The 23,684-nt window shown below is 39.3% G+C and overlaps 1 protein-coding gene across 1 annotated transcript; it reads left to right on the top strand.

Annotated features, from left to right (window-relative positions):
- The first annotated feature begins 309 nt into the window (after positions 1–309).
- rprml (reprimo-like) lies at positions 310–1,313 on the top strand. The gene has a single exon (XM_055152883.1). It carries the CDS (start codon positions 542–544, stop codon positions 875–877), a length of 336 nt encoding a protein of 111 aa, XP_055008858.1. The 5' UTR covers positions 310–541; the 3' UTR covers positions 878–1,313.
- Positions 1,314–23,684: the final 22,371 nt, after the last annotated feature.

Genomic DNA, 23,684 nt, shown 5'->3' with positions numbered 1-23,684 from the left:
TCACTAAGTACACGCAGTGAAGAGAAAAGGTAGTTTTAAGTCCCAGTCACTTTCTTATTAAACGTTCTCTGTCTAAATTAAACATACAGTTTATTGGATGTGTCATCTGAAGGTGTGTGGGACTCGTGTAATTAGAAATGTGAGGCGTGTGTCGTCATACGCACCTGAGCGCGTCCTGCTGCGCAGCGCCGCTGCGCTCCGCGGGGAGCTCATCATCGCCATCCTCATCGTCACTTTAAAACGCACCAGAGACTTGGCACAAAAGGGACGCTCGCGGGCGAGCACGGACGCGCGTGGGACCATCTCCTATTACACCGCGGGGAGAGACTGGACTCAGGACGCACGCATATTTACCACCAGACACTTGGCTTTTGCGCAGGAGACGGCGGTGTGGACTTTACGCGCGGAGCTTCATCCAAACCTTAAAAACATATGTTTTGTTTTCTTAGTTTGTTATTTTGTATTACGCACATGACTCGAAGTTTAGTCTCCAGTTCTGTTTTTTTGGTGGAGTCCACTTTGTGACAATTATAACGGAAAGATGAACGTGTCTTTGTTTGACTTAACGCAGGGCGCGCTGTATAACAGCAGTCAGACCATAGCCGGGACTCTGGCCAACTACTCCGGGAACGCCACGGACACAGTGGTGACCGCGGACGGAGGGGGGCCCCTGAACCTACTACAGGACGAGCGCAAACTCTTTGTGATGCGCGTGGTGCAGATTGCGGTGCTGTGCGTCCTGTCGCTCACTGTGGTCTTCGGGATTTTCTTCCTCGGCTGCAACCTGATGATCAAGTCTGAAAGCATGATCAACTTCCTGGTGAAGGACCGGAGACCGTCCAAAGACGTGGAGACGGTGATGATCGGGCTCAGCTAGGACTTAAACTCCGCACGTCCCTCGGTCAGAGGACGCATATGCAAAGACTCACCGTGTCCTTCCTCACGGCTGCTGCTTCAGCCACTCTGTCCGCGCGTAAAGTCCGTGCGTAAAACACGGCCGATTGTTTACATGTGGAGATGGATCAGTGCATTTGAAATTGCCAACTTGAACAAAACTCACAGAAATGTTTACAAGTTGTTACCTCATAATGTTTTGCGTTAGTTTTTGGAATAGAGATAAATGAATGTTCTTCAGCATGATTGTGAATTCTAGTTTTACAGTGAGTGAGGTATTTTACAATGGACCTGTCACAAAGTATTTTCTGCTCTTTGGGTAACTTCCACTTTGCACGATTTGAACTGGAGTCTTTCACAGCTTTATGGAGTGATCCTCGTCCTTTGGCATGCTCGCTGTACGTGACTTTACGTGACATGTACACGTGATTTTTCTGAGACGTTTTGCACTTTTCACTGATGCTGCATGAATATTTTGTACCAAACTGAAACTTGAAGAATGCAGCATGTCATTTAAATATTAAAATATGGATTAAGTCAAATGTCTTGTCATCTTTGGAGCACTTACAGGCAACAACTAATTTGTATAAAGCCGCTTTATCAAGATTAGGAAAACTGGCATCTGATAATAGCTTTTTCAAAAGTTAAAATAAGGAAATATTGAGGCAGCTTGTGACCAGTTCCTACATTAAATTGAAGAATTCACAGCACACAACCAAAATAAATTTCAAAGGGCAGTGGGACAAATTTTAAAATCCTGGTGTTTCCTGGTTGTAAACAAGTTGTAATCAAAAGCTGTCTCCTGCTGGTGTTTTGCCACTATGATGTTATTTCAAAACTGTGCCTCATTAGAAAAGTGGTCCCTTCAAACTGATTTGAAATTCCTTTCCGAAAATACCCCAGGCTTGTAGAACAGGTCTAAAATTACAAAGGTTTCAGAGTAATAAGCAGCAATAACAAATAGATCTAATTACACAAAATTGGGTTTACCTGCAGTAATATCACAAACTACATAGATTTTTTTGCCAGTGTGTCTCCATAAAATAAGTGGTGCAGAGAAATCACTTTCTATGAAGTGGCTCTAAGCTTATATCGGCTTTGACCAGCGGCAGTCCAGAAATCTTCCTGTTCCAAATTATTCATATAATGGACTTTAAAGGTGTAAAGGTTTAAATGTTTTTCTCCATGGAGATGTTATTGCTTTGTCCAGATTGTTCCAGAGTATGACATTAAATAGTTCTCCTTACATTTATTCAATTACAATATCTCAAAAAGACCTAGACAAACAGGAATTCTGACTGAGTGGGCTCGCCTCTCCACAAATCTGACCTGTAACTTGATCTGGTTTGTTCTCCCTTAAGATAGAAATATTTAAAACCATACTGTGAAACATTCCAGATAAAGCAATAACATCTCCATGGAGAAAAGGGTTAAGGTTATTTGATGGACCTGCCACCAAAAAAGTTACAGAATGCACCTTTAAATCAGGTTATCGCACGAAAAGAGAGAACAATTATGCGTTAGCAGCGTTAGCCAAGTTTAATAAATCATTACTCATCCTGACAGCGTGAAGTTGAAAATTGTCTATTTTGAGGCTCAAACCTAATTTAAGGTGTCAGCTGGGGATATTTTGGGGGGGTTGTAAGTTTAAATTTGACTCCGAACTCCTTCGTCTCCATCTCCTTCAGCTAAGCAAGCCCCTCAGAAGCAAGGGATGTTCTCATTATTATTTTAGCACTTGTTAGGAGAGCCTGGCCCGAGATGAATCCTTAAGAAGAGAGACAGCCATGCATTCACACGTGTGCCCATTGACCGTGCAAAAAACAGACCAGTGCATTCTCACATCCACTCAAAGTAGTGCCGAAAAACAACATTAATAAGTAAAGATCATCAGAGAATAGAGCTGTAATGACTGGGCATAAGAGGACAGCTTGGCAACAGCAGATGTAATGTGTGGAAGTGTGGGGAGTAGACAGGCAGATGAGTGAGTTAATAATAGACTTTTAATAGCCTTAATGAAGCATGACTTAATTCATAATGAACAAATGGATTATTAAAAAGGCCCATTTTATCTCGGGTATAATATTGTAATGTTATAATGTTGTTTCCTCATCACAAACATACACAGCAAAAAGTGGAGTGTTAAAATTGACTCTCGCAGAATCAATTTGAACATTTTCTCAGGGTTTATATGAGTCCAATCTGTTCTAGAGTTAATTTAATATTTTTGGAAATGTTAATGAAGTAACACTGGACCAGAGTTCCTGTTTAACCCCGAAATCAAGAGTTCAATATGTTAACATATTGAGAGTAAACAGATAACACTTTGGAGGGTTATCCTGATTTAGCTAAAGAACACATGTTTTATTTTTACACTTTATTTTAGTTAATTTAAGATGAAATTATGTACAAAACTGGTTCAAACTGGTCTTCTCTCACGGGAGTTGGAAGTGGTGGGTGAGAGGAGCCAAATTAACATAAGTTGAATTAACACTAAGAGAAGTTGAATTAACACTAGGGGAAGTTGAATTATCTTCAACCATATCAACTCTGGCAAATAACCCCAACTCGAACCCCCACTTAACTTTCAAATAGTTAAAATAACACTTTTTGTGTTAAAAACAACTCTGAAATATTTTACCCTGAACTTTTAACCCTCCAGTTTTTGCTGTGTACCTGGAGTTGTGCTTTGTTTCAATCACACATGCTTAAATTAAATCCTGCATATTTAGCTTTCAAACACAAAACATTCTCTTCCACTTTATGATGTCATGTGGTAATACAGGAAGTGTTTGAGCCCTTGTATCGCCAATCTCTACTGATCTAAATGTGAAGAATAGCTGTTAAATGAAAAGTACCACTACATGACATCACAAGGTAGAACAGAGCATGCTGGGTGTTGGAGATGTTGAGAAACTAATAATAAAGGATTACTCAGACATGTGTGAATGAAACAAAACACAACTCCAGGTCTGTTTTTCATGAGGTAACAACATTCTAACATGTTTTAAAGCTCACAAGAGTCAGTTAATTTAAGACTGTGAAGAATGATTCAGACTACTTAATTAATACCCCAACCTATCTCCTTAATTAAATTACAACTTTCAGAGACCAAAGTTTTGCTGTCACGGTTATATTTATTAAATTAAAAGTGTTTTATTTATAGCTAAAAGTACATGAAAAACATACATTCTCATAAGAGTGTGGTTACAGTAGTTCTTCACAGATCTGAGCTGTAAGATGGCATAGTTGCGTTACCTGCTTGTCACCATGGAGATCAGTTTAAAGAAGTACAGTGGAACATTTCGGGTAAAGTGATAACACTCCCATGGAAACAAGCCAGGGGCAGATCCTCCAACAAAAACATACACAGTGCATCTTTAAGTTTAGACAAAAGCACAGTAATTAAGTACTGGATATTAAGACTATGGACCTCTCTTACATTAAAGCAGGGGTCATCAAACTAAGGCCCGCGGGCCAACTTCAGCCATCCATGTCCTGTAGACCGGCCCCCCCAGCCCCTCTGCCCCCCACCACTTGAAATGGCCCTATAAGGCAATCCTCAAAAGTTGTCATAGAATATTTTTTCAATTACTTTTTGGTAAATAATAAAACATCAGCATCTTGTATTTTGTTGATTTTTTTTTTTTTGGTTTTCAATTTAAAAATGTATATATGTATATGAAGTATTTATATTTTTATTTACATTTGCCACCAAATTTTCATCACCTGAAAAGCTTGAGTTCAAACAGTGAAAATCAACGCATGAGCAGAGTACTATAGAGCAGTCAAGGACAGCAAAATGACTAGTGTTAAAGTAAGAAAAGTTGACAGAGAGTGCAGAAATTTCAAACAACAGTGGACGACCGATTACTTTTTTTGTTCAGTGTAAGGAGCAAGGAAAGTGTGACGGTTTTCATTACGTTATTTTCTTTTTTTCTGATCTATGTTATAATGCCATTTCCTCATCACAAACATACCTGGAGTCGTGTTGCATTTCATTCACAAATATCTGAGTTCATCTCTCAATCAGAAAACACTCCACCTTGTGATGTGATAAGGGTTCTACTGTGTTTTTAAACTCCATACATCACTAGAATCATTCAAGTTCTTTCAGTCCTAAAAATGACAATCTCTACTGAACTAACAGTAAAAGTAGCTGTTGGAACGTGTTGAAAACTACTGCTTCATGACATCACAAGGTGGAACAGAGCATTCTGAGTTTTGGAGATACAGACAGACTAATAGCAAAGGATTACTCAGACATGTGTGAATGAAACAAAACACAACTCCAGGTTTGTTTTTGAGGCGGTAATAACATTATTAACATGCCTTAAAGCTCACAAGGATCCATTTTGCATAATGTAGGACCTTTAATGGGATATCTGTTCTTGAATTACTAACATTAAGCACTTATTTAGAGTGAACATAGCAACTAAGATACTCCACAATGGCAATATACCATAATCTCTTTTATTGTCTTGGTGCTGTGGCCTTAATGATAGTAATATAGTCCACTCAGAGCAACACAAACTACTAACTTGGCTCGAGATTGTCCCTGTTCGGTTTGGGATCACGGCGAAGAAGTAGGATTTCTCACACTCTAATTCGCCCACTACGAAACAGCATATGTCTAAGTGTAGCACGAAGCGGCATCCAGCTCTCCACAATCTGTCCCAACCACATGGACTGTTAAGATTTCCCATTACCACTCTGATTAGATTATCTGTAATAAAAGGGTGCATTCTTTGGAGAGGAGAAGCACACTGAAGCAAATGAGATGGTGGTAGCATAGCGGGATGTCCAAGCAAGAGCTCTGGTTCAGATATTGTACGGGGATGTTAATTGACAGCGGGAAGCAGACACTGGTGCATTTCCTGGTTGAGAAATGTCACAACTGAAGTTTCATAACAAAATAATGAATTGTGCCCTCACCAAATCAGAAATAATAATACTCTAACAATGAGGGAGAAATGGCAATGATAATTCAACCAGCAGAGGTGTAGACCTGCAAATTAGGGAGGTTTTATACAGATATAAAAGTAGACATGAGAAATATGTAATCAAAAGAACATGTAATAGATTTTGTTAAAAGGGAAATGTCTCATATTATGCAAAATTGACTCTTATGTGGTTTAAGCCATGTTATAATTCTGTTACCTCCTCAAAAACTGATCTGGAGTTGTGTTTTGTTTCATTCACACATCATTTATTATTAGTCTGTCTACATCTCCAAAGCTCATAATGCTCTGTTCCACCTTATGATGTCATGAAGCGGTGATTAGTTAACAGTTGTGGTTTAATTGTGAAGAAAATATATCTATGTCTTCTAGGTATTTTTGTAAGATTTGATTTTTATATTGTTTGTTGAAGTGCACCAAGTTAGTACAAGCTTTGATATGGTCATCTAAGCTGTTCCATCAAAGTCTGCTCCACGTCTGGTAACACACATGCTTTTGAGAGTGGTTCAAGAGAACTGTTTTTAAAATTCATTTGACCTCTCAGGTTGTATTTCAATTCATTTGTGCAAAACAGTTTTTGAATGTTATCTGGGAGCAGGTTGAGTTTCACTTTAAAGATTAAAGATTTGACATGTTTTGAATTTTAACAGGTCTCCAAATTTCAGTATCTTTGATTGGCAAAAAAGTGCATTCATATGTTCTCTATATCTGACTAAGTGAGCTAATTTTTTGTAATTTAAACAATATGTCTGTGTGATTTTTATAAGGATTTCCTCAGACCTCTACACAGTAACTTAAATGGGGTAAGATAAGAGTACAGTAAATTGTATACAGAGCTTTCTTATTTAGGAGAAATTTAGATTTGTTTATCAAGGCTATAACTTTTTCAAATTCAAGTGAAGGTGTGTGGAGTTTAAAAACACAGTAGAGCACTTCCTGTAATCACATGACATCACAAGGTCAAACAGGGTGTTTTCTGTTTGAGAGAAGAACTCAGCCTAAATATGCAGGGCTTGTGTGTTTGTGTGAATGAAACAAAACACAACTTAGAGTGAATTTTTTCTATTCATGTTTTTAATGAGGAAACAATATTATAACACAGGAATGTTTGAAACACTGCCAACCATTTAACATATAGTTCTGTTCTTCACATTTTCAGACGAAATCAGAGACTTGTGTTTATTTGGCAGAAGCCAGTTTACGAGAACATAGGGGTTTTTTTGTTTTTTTTTTTTCCCTCTTTCACATACTGGTCAGTTTAAAGGTGCCTTGTGTAACTTTTCTAGTGAATAGTTTTCTTCATGGAGATGTTATTGCTTTGTCTGGAATGTTTCACAGTATGACCTTAAATCTTTCTAGAATCATGGAGACCAAACCAGGCCAAGTTGTAGGTCAGACCCCGCTCACAGTGCTTTTATGTATTTTTGAGCAATAAAACCACCTGTAATTGGATACATGTAAAGTAGATCTGTTTAATGTCATACTGTGGAACATTCAAAGCAGAACAATGACTTATCCATAGAAACAAACAGGTGACGGACCCTCAACCCCAAAGGTACACAGTGCAACTTTAAGGTCAAGTTACAAGTAGAGCTATGTGCTTGAATGAGGATGTCAAACTAGGTCCATCAGTGTCTAATGGGACGTTCTGTATTCAAAGGAAGAGACAATAACAAAACATATTGTCCAATAGACTGCAGTGAAGGCGACTGCTCCTCTCCCTCAGTCAGGCCGTAAACAGTGGCTCATCTGTCGTCTCAGAACATGTGTCCCCAGTGACAAATCTTTCATATTAAAACATCTGCTTCAATGTTTGTCGAAACGTATTCAAAAGCTGCTCTGTACCTCACTCAAGAGATACTGTGGAACATTTCAGGCAAAAAAAACTTCCAAAAGAAAAGTTGCATAGCGCATTTTTAGAGCATGTGCTAATAAAATCGCAGCGATATAAAACATAACAAATGATTGCCAGAAATCCAGAATAACATCTCTTTGTATTTTTATGCAGATTGAGGCTACGTTTATATGACAGACTTGCAAACTCCTCAGAGAAAAAAAGGTGACAGTGTCTGAATGACCCAACTGACCAAGAAAAGGTGATTATAGCCGAAAAGCGACAAGTTTGCAGGTCTGATATGATGACGGGTTGAACAGAAGACGCAAAAGTGCCGTCGTGTTTTCACTTTTTATTCTGTGTCTAGACAAGCGTTTCAGGAGGAAATCTGCGTGCACAGTGATGCAAAAGTGTGTGAAATTCAATTGGGTATGCATGACGCTAGGTGTTGATGTGTGTGATGTAAACGCGTACGTGAAATTAGCGGATCTGACCAGAGTTTTGCGTCTTGGACAGTGTAGACTGAAACCCTACGGCAGAGTGTATTCTACTTTTCCACTCTGGAGGGTGGTTTCAGATTTCTGTGTTTTTAAGCCCCAAAAACGCCATCACCATCTAAAGGAAAAGCACCTCTGATAAAATATTTTGTCATTTTTACCCGCAAGCGTTCTCATGTAAACAGGCCCTGATGTAAGCCTGATCATCACTCCCTTCATTGCATTTTTTTTTCAGTGACACGTGAGACGAACGTGCTCACTGGTCACCTATGATTTACGATTTATTTTTACTTTATTTTTCACGATATCGAGCACCATACATGTCCCTGATTGTCTAATATCCATTTGTCAATCACACCCATCTGAAAATGGGGAGATTCACCAGTGACCAGACTCACATTTTCATAAAGTATTGAAGAAGTGTGTATTCTGGATCCCCGGCAAAACAAATGCCATTCTTTCCTGATGTCTTCCATGCTCCCCGTATAGCAATGGTTCTCAAACTGTGGTATGCAAATATTCAGCAGAATTCAGCAATAGTTTAAAGGTCGTATGGAGGCTTTTTTTGTTTCAAATTGTCAATGAAAATTCAAAATAGCATTATAGAGATGCAGCAGCCTTTTAGTTATGATGACCAAAAAAACAAAAAACAAGAAGAAAGTCCATCAACTGTGGACGTGGTGGGGCTAATGGATACCAAGGCTACCTCATTATCTGTTGGCTGTTAGGCTGCGTTCAGACTGCAGCCTGAAGTGACCCAAATCCGATTTTTTGGCTTCTATGTGACCTGTATCCGATCTTTTAATGACAGTCTGAATGGCACAGATCCGATTTTTTTCAAATGCGACCCAGGCCACTTGGATATGTGGTCCTGAAACCGATACATATCTGATCTTTTGACATGCGACTTCAGTCTGAACGGCCAAAGCGCATCCATCCGACCTACACGTCATCAACAAGCGACAAACGTCACTATTCTGCGCTGAAGCAGGCGGAAACCGGAACTGTAAAATCACCAGGTGCTCAATGCTCGCGTCCGTGTTTGGACAACTTCCGTAAACACAGAGCACGCTCGCTGCGGTGGACGCATGGGGTTGACGTCATCGTGTCCTCCAGTGCACATGCGGGACACTTTCGGGCCGTTTACCGTTCACACTGAAGTCACAGACAAGTCGCATTTAATTGGAAATGTGAACGAGCTCGCAAAAACATCGGATTTCACAAAAAAATTGGAATTGAGCATTAAGCCCTGCAGTCTGAGTAGTAGAGAGTGTCAGTCAAGCTCCCCAAGTTTCTCGCAAATTGTCTTGCCAGTGTTGGGATCTCATGATTTACGAACACCTCTCATGCATTCAACATACGCAAGACGCTGTTTACTCAACCAGCACAGCTGTTCTTAGTGTCTTTTTCGAACTGTAGTCCTCCTCGCAGTTAGCACAAAGTTTGTTACAATGACAGACAAGAATCCACAACCAGTTTGCCACAAAAAAAAAAAAAAAAAAAAGGTCGCTGGTTGAGGTCGCTGAAAGAAGAAGAGAAGGGGAAAAGGAGCCAAACTAAGGTAATTTTTGGAGATTCCTTCCAGCGATTGCACGCACTGAAGCAGACGAAGGGTCAAAAGACTAACATGTTAAATAATACATTTCTTCTGGCAATTCGTTCAGCAATTCTATATGTGTCGTAAACAACCATGGTATCTAGCTCTTTCCTTGGAAAATCCTCTATTCAACCTTTAATCCACATTTGTCATCATTTAGAAATAGAATAACAAAAGCATAATCCAGGGGTCTCCAACCTTTTTCCTCCAATGAGCTACCTTTACAAAACTAAAATGCCAGAGAGCTACTAGTTTTAGCGGTCACAAGAAATTTTGTATATAAAAGAGCCTCAGCAAGTCTTAGATGAGGTACAATTAGATTAGGCAGTGCTTCTCAATTATTTCTGTCATGCCCCCCTAGGACGAATAAAACATCTCGCGCCCCCCCCCCCCAAAATTGTTATAAGTACACCTGTGCGTAACACTGCCACCTTATATGACGCCAACAACGCTCGCTGGTTTACTGAAGTAGCAGTCACAAAGCGGGATGATTGTCGGCAATATTCGGCACGTTTTCGCTGAAAAATCTCAAGCGGCTTATCAGAGTGATTGGGGTGTAATGTATTTAAGTGACGCCTTAATTTATTGGGCTTCATGCTGTCGGCTGCCAACATTTTTAGACGCAGTAAGCACACCGGTCTTTCCTCGTCTCCCACCGTAGTCACAGTGAAGCCAAGCGCTACATACGCTTCATCATATTTCCTCGTCTTAGCTTTCGGGAGATTTTCGTTTGTCTCTTTATCTCCGTCTCTCTCCGCCTGTCTTCTCATCCCTGTTAAATATGTTTTCATGGTGTCACTTGAGGGTCTGCTACACTTCGTGTCTACACTTCATACTCAAACTCTGTGCTGTGTGCAAAGCGCGCATGCTCAGTGCAAACAAAACTCCTACACCACCGAGCGAATGCTCCCTGCGCCATGTCCCTGCACACACTCTGCCAATGAGAGCGCCACTGCCCCCTAATGTAGTGGAAGTGCAATTGCACTTTTATTCTAAAGGCCCGTTCAGACCAAAGCGTCAAAGCGTCCACTTTCTATGTAAAGTCTATGTGGACGCGCGACTAGAGCGTCCTGCGTTTTTGCGGCGCGTTTTCGGCGTCAGCGCGGCGCGAATCTGGCGTCAGCGCGGCGCGTCTTCAGCGTTTTGGCGTCAGCGGCCAAGACGCGCGTCCAAGGCGTCAGCGTCAAGAAGTTGAAAATGCTGAACTTTTCGCGTCAGACGCGCCGCGTCAACCAATCAGGGACGAGTATCCAGAGACGCAGCGACGTTATTATCAGGAAGCAAGACCCGAGAACCAGAACGAGAACCACAAACATGAGCGGAGCATAAATATATACACCACAATCACCGAGCTGATCGCGAGGACTACACCAGGACCGGACCAGGACCAAACCAGGACTAGACCGAGACTAGACCGAGACTAAACAAGGACTAGACCGGGACTAGACCGTGATTAGACCAGGACTAGACCGGGACTAGACCGGGACCAGACCGGGACTAGACCGTGATTAGACCAGGACCAGACCGGTATTAGACCAGGACTAGACCGGGACTGATCCAGTGTCATTAGCGGAGTAGAAATAGATATACGCCCCAGTCGTCGACCCGATCTCCTCCGCTGATGTTTTATGTCATAAAAACTCTCTCTCAGTCTGGTCTGACATTGTTTCGGGAAAAGAGCGGACCGGGCTCTTGTTTCCAGGGCAACGGACGCGCGTCAAGTATTTTTGTCCCGTTCGTCCACGGCGTCAAAGATGCGCGTCGGGGGCGTCTAAACTCAAATGCAAAGGCTCCAAATAGAGGCGTCAAGGCGTTTTTTGACGGTTTGGTGTGAACGGCCCTTAAGACAGTAAAAAAAAAAAATCTAAATAAAAAAATAAAAAAGCATGCTCCCCGAGGTCAAACGCGCCCCCCTTGACGGAGCCTCGCGCCCCCCCAGGGGGGATGTCCATATTTCCCCGGGACAGTCTCACTTTTGGGCCATGTGTCCCCTGTCTTAGCAGATTTATCCAAAACCAGTGATCTGTCTGTGATCTGTCCCAGGTGTCCCTATTTTGACCAATTTGATCCCTGCTAGCAGTAAACAGAGGCATTAATTGTTATTTGTTTTGAGAAAATACAGAAAAGCTGCTGAAAAATGACCAAAACGCAAAGAAAATGTGACTATACCGACTCATGTCAGAAAGTGCAGAAAAGTTTTCCTTAATTACGCACTCGATTCACAATTTTATTATTACCAAACACCACAAACCGAGGGTGTCCCAATTTTTCATTTTAAAAATCAGATCATTAGATGCCTATAAAACATAAATCATTATCAGTTTATTAGTACAAAAAGTTGGGCATCAAAATGATACATGTACAGTAGTAAAAGGCATTTAATTCATCAAATTTTACTTATACGTATAATTCACAAATCCCTTGGTGAGTTACTTGGAAGGGGGTGGAGAGCTACAGGTTGGAGACTCCTGGTATAGTCCTTTTTAGCCTTGCATTTTGTTATTCTGATGTGTGAGCTGCCCAAGTAATTCCTCTTGTGGATCAATAAAATCTGTCAATACTAAGTGAAGAAAAGTCCAATATTATGCCGGGTATAGATCTGGTGATACTTGGAATTCTCTTAGTGGTACTTGGTATAAAATAGATGGACAACTGCTTGTTTCCCTTGTGATATATAAGTTTAATCTACACTGTTGAACATTCTAGACAAAGCAATAACATATCCGTGGAGATGAGCAAGTGGCGGACCCTCCACTAGAAATCTTAGGAGGTGTACCTTTAAGCTTTCAGTTCTAACTTAGCTTCACCTTACACCCAACACATATGAGCAGGAGAATGTCTTTCCACTTTGCGCTTGTTGATATTGTAATAAGGCTCCAGTGCTGGCAGTTGTTGGCTCGGGGCAGTTTTGTGATTTCTCTCAAACTTCAGCTGTCGAAGTCACTGTACACCAGCCACTACTTCAGCCATTTACACTGTATTTCAACATCACTCCCCACTCGTCTTCTATTTGAATAAGGCTGGTTACTTGCTTTCAATTATTTGTTTGTGATTATAATCTTGATGTGGTTGTTTTCAGTGTAAGAGCATTTTAAAATCGCTGTGCCAGATTTATTTTGGTCCATGTACCATTCGTTCTTTTGAATTTCAATTAAGAATGAAAAATAAAATGGGAGAACAGTTTGTTATTTCATTCTTCTGCTTTATTGTCAAAAAAAAAACACCCCAAAAACAAAGTTCAACCTCTATTTCCATTATTTAATTCAATAATTTAAGTTTATGTCCAATTACACCAATCAAAACCGTTGCAGTGCCTATTTCAATTTGGATATTTTAATCTCTCTGGTTTATTTCCCCAGACGTTCTGCTGCTAGAAGGACTTACCTGAGAAATCGTTGCAATTTTGTGAACAAACGTGTCTTCATCTTTAATAGCGACGCGTTTAATGTCGCATCCTAGAGTCATTGTTGAACTCCATGACCTGAAACAGGAAGCAGTGATAAACTCTCCTTTGTTCAGCTGACACCATAGAACTATAATAAAAAATATTTTTTATTATAGATCCATGGTTGACACTGCAGCAGAACTCCCCGAACATATAAACCTGAGAGAATAAAATATCAAAATTAAAATAGACATGAGACCGTTTTGATTGGTGTTATTTGAAAAAAAAAAAAAATTATATTGGAACTAGAGGTCGAAATCAGTTTTTTATTTTGACACTAAAATACAATAATGAATGTTTTGCCATTTTATTGTTTTTCGTTCTTGAAATTCAAAGAACAAATGGTACACGGACCTCTTTCACATGTATTTGAGCAAGACTTCACTTGCCCCAGTTCAAACATTTTGTGTAAGCCGCCCTTGACGTCAAAATAAATCCACCGTATAGTGTGTGCATCTAATTGTATTGCTACTCATCTATTGTGTTAGCATGCTAGTTGTTGTTCACTTTAATGTAATGGTAAAATGTCTCTCCAGTCTCAGAGTTGTGAAAAAGCTTTTATAAACTCATTGTGGTGAGTAATTAGGATAATCAGAATGCATAAGGTAAGCCGAATCACTTGAATGATTTCAGTCCTAGAATTGCCAATCTCTTCCTAACTATACGTAAAAGGTAGCTGCTAACTTGATAATTACTACTAAATGACCTCACAAGGTGGAACAGACATTTTGAAGGATGTGAATGAAACAAAACACAACTCCAGCATTATAACACTTTAGTTTTTCATGTTTGTTAAAATCAGGCAGTGAAAAACTGTGTCTTGTCTGTGCTCTGAGTATATTGAAAACCACCATAATACTGCGCAACTTAACTTTTTTTTTTTTTTTAAACAATGACCCAAACGCCTCCTGCTCCTAGGCAACAGCATTAAGTGGTAAAGAATTCTAATCATATCGCCAACAAATTAAAAGAAATGCTTGTTGCTTTGGTAACATTTAGCACATTTATCATCTTTCTCTGACTAAAATAACACATTGAAGAGAACTGCAGGCTTCTCAAATAATTAGTATAAGTTAGAAATGCATTTACATTTAAATTAGTCTTTAGTCACGCAGATTAAATGTAACAGCAACATAAACACGACTGTACAAAATGTTCTTTTAAAACTGTTGAGTCTTCAGCTCACTGTGATGTTCTGGCTTTAACCGGAGGCACGATTCTACTTTTACTTCTTATTTAAAAAAAAGACTGCATTTGTTTTTTTGTCTTTTGTCTCTGATTCGTTTTTGGCAATATAAAAAAGAAATCAAGTTTGAAATTTTAGAGTCATGACAACACTAGTTTGAAAAGGTCCATATTGCAGTATTTTCAGATCTATAACTACGTTTAGACTGCAGGGCTTAACGCTCAATTCAGATTTTTTGTGGAATCCGACTTTTTTGCGAGGTCGTTCACATTTCCAGTTTAATGCAACTTGTTTGTGATCTCCAGTGTGAACTTTAAATGCCCCTAAAGTGTCCTGCATGCACATTTGAGGACACGATGACGTCACACAGCGAGTGAGCTCAGTGTTTACGGAAGTCGCCTAAACATGGACGTGAGCCCTGAGTACCTGAGCATATTAAAGTTGCTGTCGTACCAGAGTACACATGTACGTACAGCTTATTTGTTTTAAGGAGGAGACTGAGAAGGAGAAGGACAATGTTTTTGACCATTTCGTTTTGTGGGGCAGTGGCAGCAACATCCGTAGAAAGCTGGTTCACTGACACAGAGTTCATACACAATTTTCATATGACGAGAAGAACGTTTGTGTACATTTGTCAGCCTCTACTTGCACCACTCTCATGGGAGGAAACACGTCTTCGGCGGCCTATTTCAGTGATCAAACACATCGGCGTTGGATTGTATTGACTCACAACAGGTCCTTGTTACCACACAATAGCATTCATCCATCCTGGCCATTCAGACTGAAGTCGCATGTCAAAATATCGGGTATGTATCGGTTTTAGGAGCACATATCGAAGTGGTCTGGGTCGCATTTGAAAAGATCAGCTACAGGTCGCATAGGGGCGAAAAAATCGGATTTGGGTCACTTCAGGCTGCAGTCTGAACGTAACCTATGTTATAGTATTTTAGTTTTAGTTGTTACAGTTTCCTCTTCACAAACTATACATATTTAGACAGAGTTCTTCTGTCAAACACTCTGAAAAACACTCTGTTCCACCTTGTGATGTCATGTGGTAATCCTGGAAGTGCCCCACTGTGTTTTTAAACTCTTCACACCTTCACTAAAATCATTAGTTTAATTTCAGACCAGGAATTGCCGATTTCTGAAGGTGAAAAGTAGCTGTTAACTTGAAAACTACCGCCTCATGCCATTTGGAGATTTGGAGATGTAGACAGACTAATAATAAAGGATTACTCAGATGTGTGAATGAAACAAAACACGACTCTAGGTAGGTTTTCGATGAGGTAACAACATTATAACATGACTTAAAGCTCATAAGTGTCAATTTTGCGTAATATAGGACCTTTAACCATACCTGATTAGCAGAAGCTTTACTGGCATTCTCCTCACTAAGCACTCTATACCATAAACAAGTGGGTAAAGTGTCTAAGCTGGATAAAGTGTTCTCAAACTTCTCATATCAAGTGATCAACAACAACATGACCAGGCCAGACACTCTAATCCCATTTCATCCTAGTCGTATCTGCTTTCTCTTCAGGTCAGCGGAGGAGTACTGTGATGTAACAAGACAAGGATGGGGGTCCAGTGTATGCGGTTATGTGTCCAAACAAAAGCAGGTGTACAGGTGAGGGAGGGGCACATGGAGACAGAGACACAACAGGGTTTGAAACACCTGTCCAGGTACGTGAATGAGGTGATCCGCAGTTCATTCAGTAAGCATAGCGCAGGGACAAAACATAATGAAATATTAAAGAGGTGTGTTTTGAAAAGAACAATGTTAATAGCACATCTAATCCATAGTAAGTAGTTTGTGTCCGGGAAGAGAGTAGAGGGATTCTGGAAATTGGCAATGGAATATAATACCTCTGTGCATTCATGATATTTTTCCTTTCTCAAATTGCAGTCTGAGAATAGTTTTTGAGATGTACAGTGCCAGTCAAAAGTTTGGACACACCATCTTAGTCAATGTTTTTTTCCTTTAATTTTAGACATCAGATATATGACACAAGATATATGGAATTATGTAGTAAAGGAAAAAAGTTTAATAACTCTACTAAATATTTTTCAACATAGCAAATGGTGGCTACTGTGAGAATTTGAATATAAAAAGTAAAAAATAGATATTTAGTACAGTTATTTACCTTTTTTTTCATTGTTACAGTACTGTATTTTTCAAACTATAAGTCGCTCCAGAGTATAAGTGGCACCAGCCAAAAAAATGTGTAATGAAGAAGAAAAAAAATAAGTCGCACAGGACTATAAGTCGGACTTTTTGGGGGAAATTTATTTTATAAAATCAGACCCCAGAAACTGACATTTTGAAAGGCAAGTTATAGTAATAACAATAGAACAGAACAACAGGTTGTTAATGCGGCATATTACCAAACTCTCCATCTCACTCCAAATCATTAAGTCTATTGAATTCTTCATCCTCAGTGTCACTTCTGAGCAACTCCACAGCCTCCGAAGGTAAACAGAGCGCCACTTCCTCTTCTGCGTAGCTGTCATCAGACTCAGCATCAGTTCCAGTTAGAATTATTCTGGCCTTTCTGAATCCCGACAGGATGGTTTCTGTCGTCACTGAAGTCCAGGCTTTGTCGATCCATCCAATGACTTCCAGGAAAGTTGCATGGAGAACTCTCCCTGTTGTCACAAGTTTCTTGCTCACTCCAGATTTTCTGCTGCTCAATCACCGTTTTCAACTATATATTTCCCTACTTGCAACTTGTAATCTGCAAAATATTATTTTCTTTTTGGGGCATTTGTGTTCAGTCTTCTCAGTCTTTATAAGTTTGTTTAATTGTTTCAGTTTTCAGTGGTACAGAAGTACTGGTGCGATCGACTGACATGATGCAGTCAGGACAGAGGCTCTTTCTGCAAAAGACATGAGCAGTAGAGCCAAGTGACAATGGTACAGGAGTAATATAGAGAAGCAGATATTGGCACACAAGCCTAGAGTGCCCTCTCACGGCTGTCAGTGTGAACATTTTAATATATAAGTCACACCGGAGTATAAGTAACAGAACCAGTCAAACCATGAAAGACTTACAACTTAAAGTCAGAAAAATGGTACATAATTCAGTTTGGTTGAGAGTGATTACGTCATGTTGCTGGACATGTCCGGTCAGATGATTTAAACAGGTTTTAATGTCATTCTGACTTCTTCAGGACAGTATACCAGGCATGTGAGAGTAAAAAGGCCCCCTCGTCCCTGTTTAAAGTCCAGTATTTCGTTTGCCTCCTTAACGTGATCAGGTATGAAAACAAACAAAACCTTAGTCTGAAAAAATGATCTATTAAAATAAAGACCAAATTAACTTTGCTGGACTGCTACTGTTATAGGTTCATTATTTGTCCATCTAAAACACAGGCTGATCTTCAAGCTACGTGCTCCAGAACCATCCTAGCACAAGTTCTGGGTCCCCTGGTACTTCTGATCTTCCACTTCTCTGAAACAGGTTAGTGATTTCAAACACACGGGTTGAATAGCAAAAAACATCTTTGGGATAATGAAGTGAGCTTTTTATAGAACTACAGTGTAAACATATGTATAAGGTTATTTAGCTCTCAAATATACAGTTAGTGGAATATCGAAAGTATATTCCAAAGACACAGCTGTTATATGAAACAATTACATGAACGACAGCACAGGTGGTTCTGCATCTGTACACAAAACAGGCTCAAAGTTATGCACAAACTACCTCATTTTATCCCCAGCACATTGGAAATCAAAGTATGTGCAATCAGGTTATCCAACCGCCGCCCACTGAAAGAAGCCAGAATAGGACTGAGGCTTTCGACAGAGCTTGGGGTTAAATCTAATTCTTATGAAGGATGGGGAGAATTACACTGCAGTAATGCATTTTTATGGATGTTTCGTGTTGTAAAAGCCCAATCAATCTGCTGCTTGTTCATGGGTATTCAGATATGCACAAAACTAAATATACTATTATAGTGTCTCTTAAGCTTTTCACACCAAGTATTATCTAAGGAAAGAGTTTGTGTTCGAAGTACCAACAGACCTACCCACATTTATAGAGGGAATATTCCGGTATATATTGAATTTGAATGTATTCATGGAAAGCCCCTTGAGATATGATCTATAGGACTACTCTATTGCTATAGGAATCAAAAACATGCCCATATGGGATAAAAATGTTGAATAAAATAAGCAAACACTACTTCTACAGAGAACTTTGTGTATCTCCAGTGGTACGCATTCTCAAGCTTGAGAACCACTGCACTAATGTTGAATCCAGTTATATAACTAACTCAGCAATCAAGCCATTATTAACCTGTTTGTACAACCTCTTAGGGACACCACAGGGTTTGACCATTGGACCACACACATTTGGTCTGGACTCAAACAAAATCATAGAAATATATTTATAGTATTTATTAACAAATATTTATGCATTGATATATTATTTTGTTTGTGATTTTTATTTTTTTTTTTTCAAAAGATAATTGTCCTACAGAATATTTGATAAATCTACACAACTTTATCAGTATAAAAATATAATGAAACAAACTATACAGCTGGGTCATTTTAAAACCTTTGTTATGTGGGTTTATCGGTGTAGAGACAAGAAGAGACAGTGAGACAACCTTGAATTAAGACAACTCGTGCTGTACTCAGGGCCTTCTGTAATGTTAAATGTAACGGAGTAAAATTTGATGGTAACGTGATACTGAAAAAGTTAATAACAATACATCAGTTTTGTATAGCACTTTTCTGGACACTCAAAGACGTTTTACAGTTCATTATTCATTCACTCCACACTCAGTGATGGTAAGCTACTATTGTAGCCACAGCTTCCCTGGGGCAGACTGACAGAAGCGAGGCTGCCAATCTGTGACATCGGCCCCTCTGACCACTACCATCACTCATATACATGCCACTTTCCTACCAGGCAATGTGGGTGAAGTGCCTTTCCTAGGGACACAACGACTGCGACTGGCACATCACTGTAGCTCCTGATGTTCCCAGTGGTCTCTCATCCAAGTATTAATCCAATTATTAATCAGGACTGGCCCTGCTTAACTTCTGAGATCTGATGGGATCAGGCTTTGACAAGCTGGTATGGCCATGCTCACATTCAGATAAATTACACAAAACTGACTCTTGTGACCTTTAAGCCATGTTTATCTCATTAAAAACCCAACCAGATGTGTGTTTTGTTTCATTCACATGTTTGAGTAATCCTTTAGTCTGACTCCAAAACTCAAAATGCTCTTTTGCACTTTTGAATGACACGACGTGGTAGCTTTCAAGGTTAATAGCTCCTCTTACCTTTGGGCCAGTATGGAGATTGGCAATTCCAGGGCTGAAATTATTCAAATGATTCTAATGAAGGTGTGAAGTTTAAAAACACAGTGGAGCACTTCCTGTATTACTACACGACATCAAGGTAGAACAGATTGTTTTCTGTTTGAGAGAAACTTCATTATACAGGGTTTGTGTGTTTAATGTGTGAATTAAACAAAGCAAGGTAGGCAAGGTCCAGGTATGTTCTTGATAAGGAAACAACATTATAACATAGATCAGAAAAAAGCGTAATATTGACACTTTAAAAATCAACTCCAAAAAGTACTATTACTCCAATATCTACTCAGTTACAGTTACTCGTGTATTTCTAATGAGCTGCTTTCCACTTCTGGTTAAATTTAGCAATATTTCCTGCTCCATTCACGAGAAACAACCCAGGATAATGGTCTCTTTGCAAACACATTGTGTCACCGTGGCCTCTGGAGTCCCACACAGGCCTGTAGTGACACCTGCTTGAACGCTTTATAATACAGACCCTCCCCTGGGACCAATCAGCTCCGACCGCACTCCGGGCCCCGAGCCAACAAGATGGAGCCCCTTCTGTCTGTGCCTTTAATACAGCGTTCACTAATGGTTTCTCATGGGAGGGCATCTTTTCACTGTCTGATTCTATTGATATCCAATGGAAACCTGCTCATATCGACTGTAAACTGCACGGAGCAATTTGAGCCCACACAGACCGTCGCCCACTTTCATTCAAATGGTACAAATTGGTGTCTATTATAGCCACAGACCTCTTCATAATATATTAATAAACCCAGTGTGCATTGAGATGCGATAATTGGCTTGAGTTAGTGGTTTAAGCTCAGCCAAGGAAAAGAGGTGGCAGAGGATTTAGCTGTAAGAAAGCAGGATATCTTTAGCTTATCATATGTTAGTATTTTATCTGCAAATGTAAATACTTTTGTTCATGGATTTTTAGATATTAATTAGCTATTTGTATTCATAGTGTAGTTTATTTTAATCCCACATTCCAATAATAGTTTGATTTGATTGAAGAGATACAGAGTACATAGTCAAATATGGTTTCATGGTATATTGTCCTTAAAGAGAGTGTATTATGTTTTTTTTTTTTTTTTTTTTTTAGCTTTCTACCATATTATAATGTTCTTCCAGCATCAAAAACATGCCTGAAGAGGTTTTATATATGGGCCCGGTCAAGCAGAAGTAAACAGCAAGGCCAAAAATTCAAGTTAATGCATCTGATATAAAAATGTATTCAACAGATACATATGTACTCTAGTTTATGAAACTGTTTACCTTTTTTCTGTACCATTTTTGGTTCTAAAGTTACATACATTTTAAACAGACCATGTATGAAACATGGAATAAAAATTATTTCCCAAATTTCAAAGACCTGCAAATTATGTAAATAAATTTATATATTTCATCATATCTTGTGTTATTCGATCTTTGAACTGTTGATGAAGGTACATGATTTTTTTTTTTTTTATGTATTTAAAATGATAATAAATTTGCTTGGAAGGACTGACATATTTTATAGAAATAGTTTCCTTTCACTTTGAAGGAATATTAAAGTATTCGGAAGAAAAAAGTTGACAAATTATGCAAAATCATGCACCTTCTACTTGCTTGCACAATTTTCTCTCCGTTACTTTTCCCTCCGTTACCATGACCTTTCTTAATAAAAAAAAAATCTCATTACTCAGAAAGTAAGAGGTTTTTCAACCTAATCTTGTACCATATGGTAAAAAACTATATGAAGCAAATATTCAAACCAGTTTGTTAAGGATATGTAAGTGAGAACCGCTAGTTATTGCTGTTTGTATTTATTGCCCAAAAAGTGCTGCATATTTCATTCCCTCCGTTACTGACATGAGGTTTTTAATTTTTTGTCAACAACTTGAAAGCATATTGCAGGGTTAACTTTACCCTGTTGGAGTGTTAACTCTTTCCTACATTCTGATACCTTATTTATTTCAATAGTCCCTCTAGTTTCTGAATAAGAGCTATTTGAATGCCCCTGTTTCCCTCCGTTACTGCTTGACCGGACCCATATCATCTCTGCATGTTTGAGTAATTTAGTGATCTCTCCCAGGCCCTTTTTGAACCCTCCTTACAGTTAGTCTTAAATAAAGTTGCCCTTACTGGAATTTGTAAAAGTGGGCAAGGTACAAGGTTTGTTCGTTGTCTTTTTCCAATAGCCATGAGATGTTGTCATGTGATTGATAATTGATTGTATTTAATGGCACCTCTCTGTCCTGTTTTACAATTTTGCCCTGACGAAGACCATCTCATTCTCGTTGAGAAACCAGATGTGATGCGCATTAGTTTCATTAGCGAGATGCACACTGATTGTATTGTGACAGTGCTCTGAAGGGGGGGGTGACTTAGCGAAGAGAGCAAAGGGAGGGGGGACTTAAAGTAAAGCACGACTGATACACAACTGATACACAAAGTACTTTACAGAATAAGGAAAACATTAAAACCACTATACAAACAAATGAAAACTTAAATAATCAGAATAAATGTTTAACTGTGAAAGAGAAAAGAGCTGAATAAAAACCTTCCAGTCACACGCACAGCTAAACAGAACTGCTTTGAGCCTGGATTTAAACTTAATCAGAGTAGATTGCTGTCTCTCACATCTTCAGAAAGACTAGATTTTAGCTGCATGAAACTGAAATGCTGCTTCCCCATGTTAAAGGAGGTAACAAGAAAGGAAAGGGGAGAGTGGAACAATGAGGAGATGGAGGGGGTAGGGCCTGTCAGTCAGCTATAGGGTCCTTGGGGAGCGGTGGAAAAAGCCAATGGAAGGCATATTCACAGCTTTATCGCGTGTCTCTTATCCTGATCTTGCAGTTCATTTGTACATGCCAGACTGGACTCAAGCAACAGCCGTCTCCCACCCCACAGCGAGCGGTTGGAGCTATTTTGGTTCAGCAGTGTCAGTCTTGGAGCAGATATCTCCCCTTCTCATCTTATTCAGTTTCTTTTGATTCACTTTAAAACATAAAAAGATGTGGAGAGTGACTTTTCTGTAAGTAACGGTCGCAGTGACATAAGGAAAAGGACCAAAAAGTATGAGGTAAATGCTCAGTTATTACACAGTTGAAATGATGGAGCAGAGAGAACACATTTTCTATCCAAAATGTGGTTTGAGGTTTCGTGATTTTTCATCCAATAATATAAAATTCCAATTACAACCACACAATTGTTCCTCTAAGACATTTAAAAGTCTCTTGAACATATTCTCGTGAGAGCAGGTTGTCCAGTCTAAGTTTGCAGTTCATTCCATGATTGTGGTGGAGCAAAACCGAAAGCCTTTTTACCCAACTCCGTTCTGACTCTAGGGACAGACAGCTCTGGGATCTTATGGTCTCCAGTGCTCATGGGTACACAGCAGTCAGTCAGACACCGAGGGAGCAGTCCTAACATGACCTCATAAATAAAGATACGCCAGTGCTTCAGACAAAGAGGTTTCTTTCTATGAACTATTTCATAGAACTCACAATGATGTTTTTAAGATGCTGAGAGGACTGGGTGTGAATGATGATACAGAATTGTTATGATATTCCAGACATTATAAAAACATTCTCTTTGTATGTTTGATTTTATGAACTATAAAATCAACTTGCCCAGGGACCTGGTGCATCTCCTGTTAAGATAAATGTATATTGTGGACTGTCCCTGTCTTATTATCAAAGAGAATGTTTGGTGAATTTCATCAGGGGGGAAGACGTTATTGTCTTTCTTTCGAAGGGGTTTGGGAAAAGCTTAATATACCAGTTAGCCCAGTTAGCGGCGCATTACGTACGTCATGACCAAATATTTGGTCAAATTGGTTAAATTAAAGTACCCGCCTACCGTCGAGCGAACGAATTCTAAGGCTGTTCAGATGGTTTGTAAGAGGTGAAACAAAGTAAAATGAAGTAAAACCAGCTGATGAATCTTGTTCAGCACTGATAATGAAAACA

Source organism: Boleophthalmus pectinirostris, unplaced genomic scaffold (assembly GCF_026225935.1).
Source record: "Boleophthalmus pectinirostris isolate CB_2022bp ecotype Guang Dong unplaced genomic scaffold, ASM2622593v1 HiC_scaffold_17, whole genome shotgun sequence".
Lineage (NCBI taxonomy): Eukaryota > Metazoa > Chordata > Actinopteri > Gobiiformes > Gobiidae > Boleophthalmus > Boleophthalmus pectinirostris.
The sequence above is the reverse complement of the archived record's forward strand: the minus strand, read 5'-3'. Positions and strand labels throughout refer to the sequence as shown.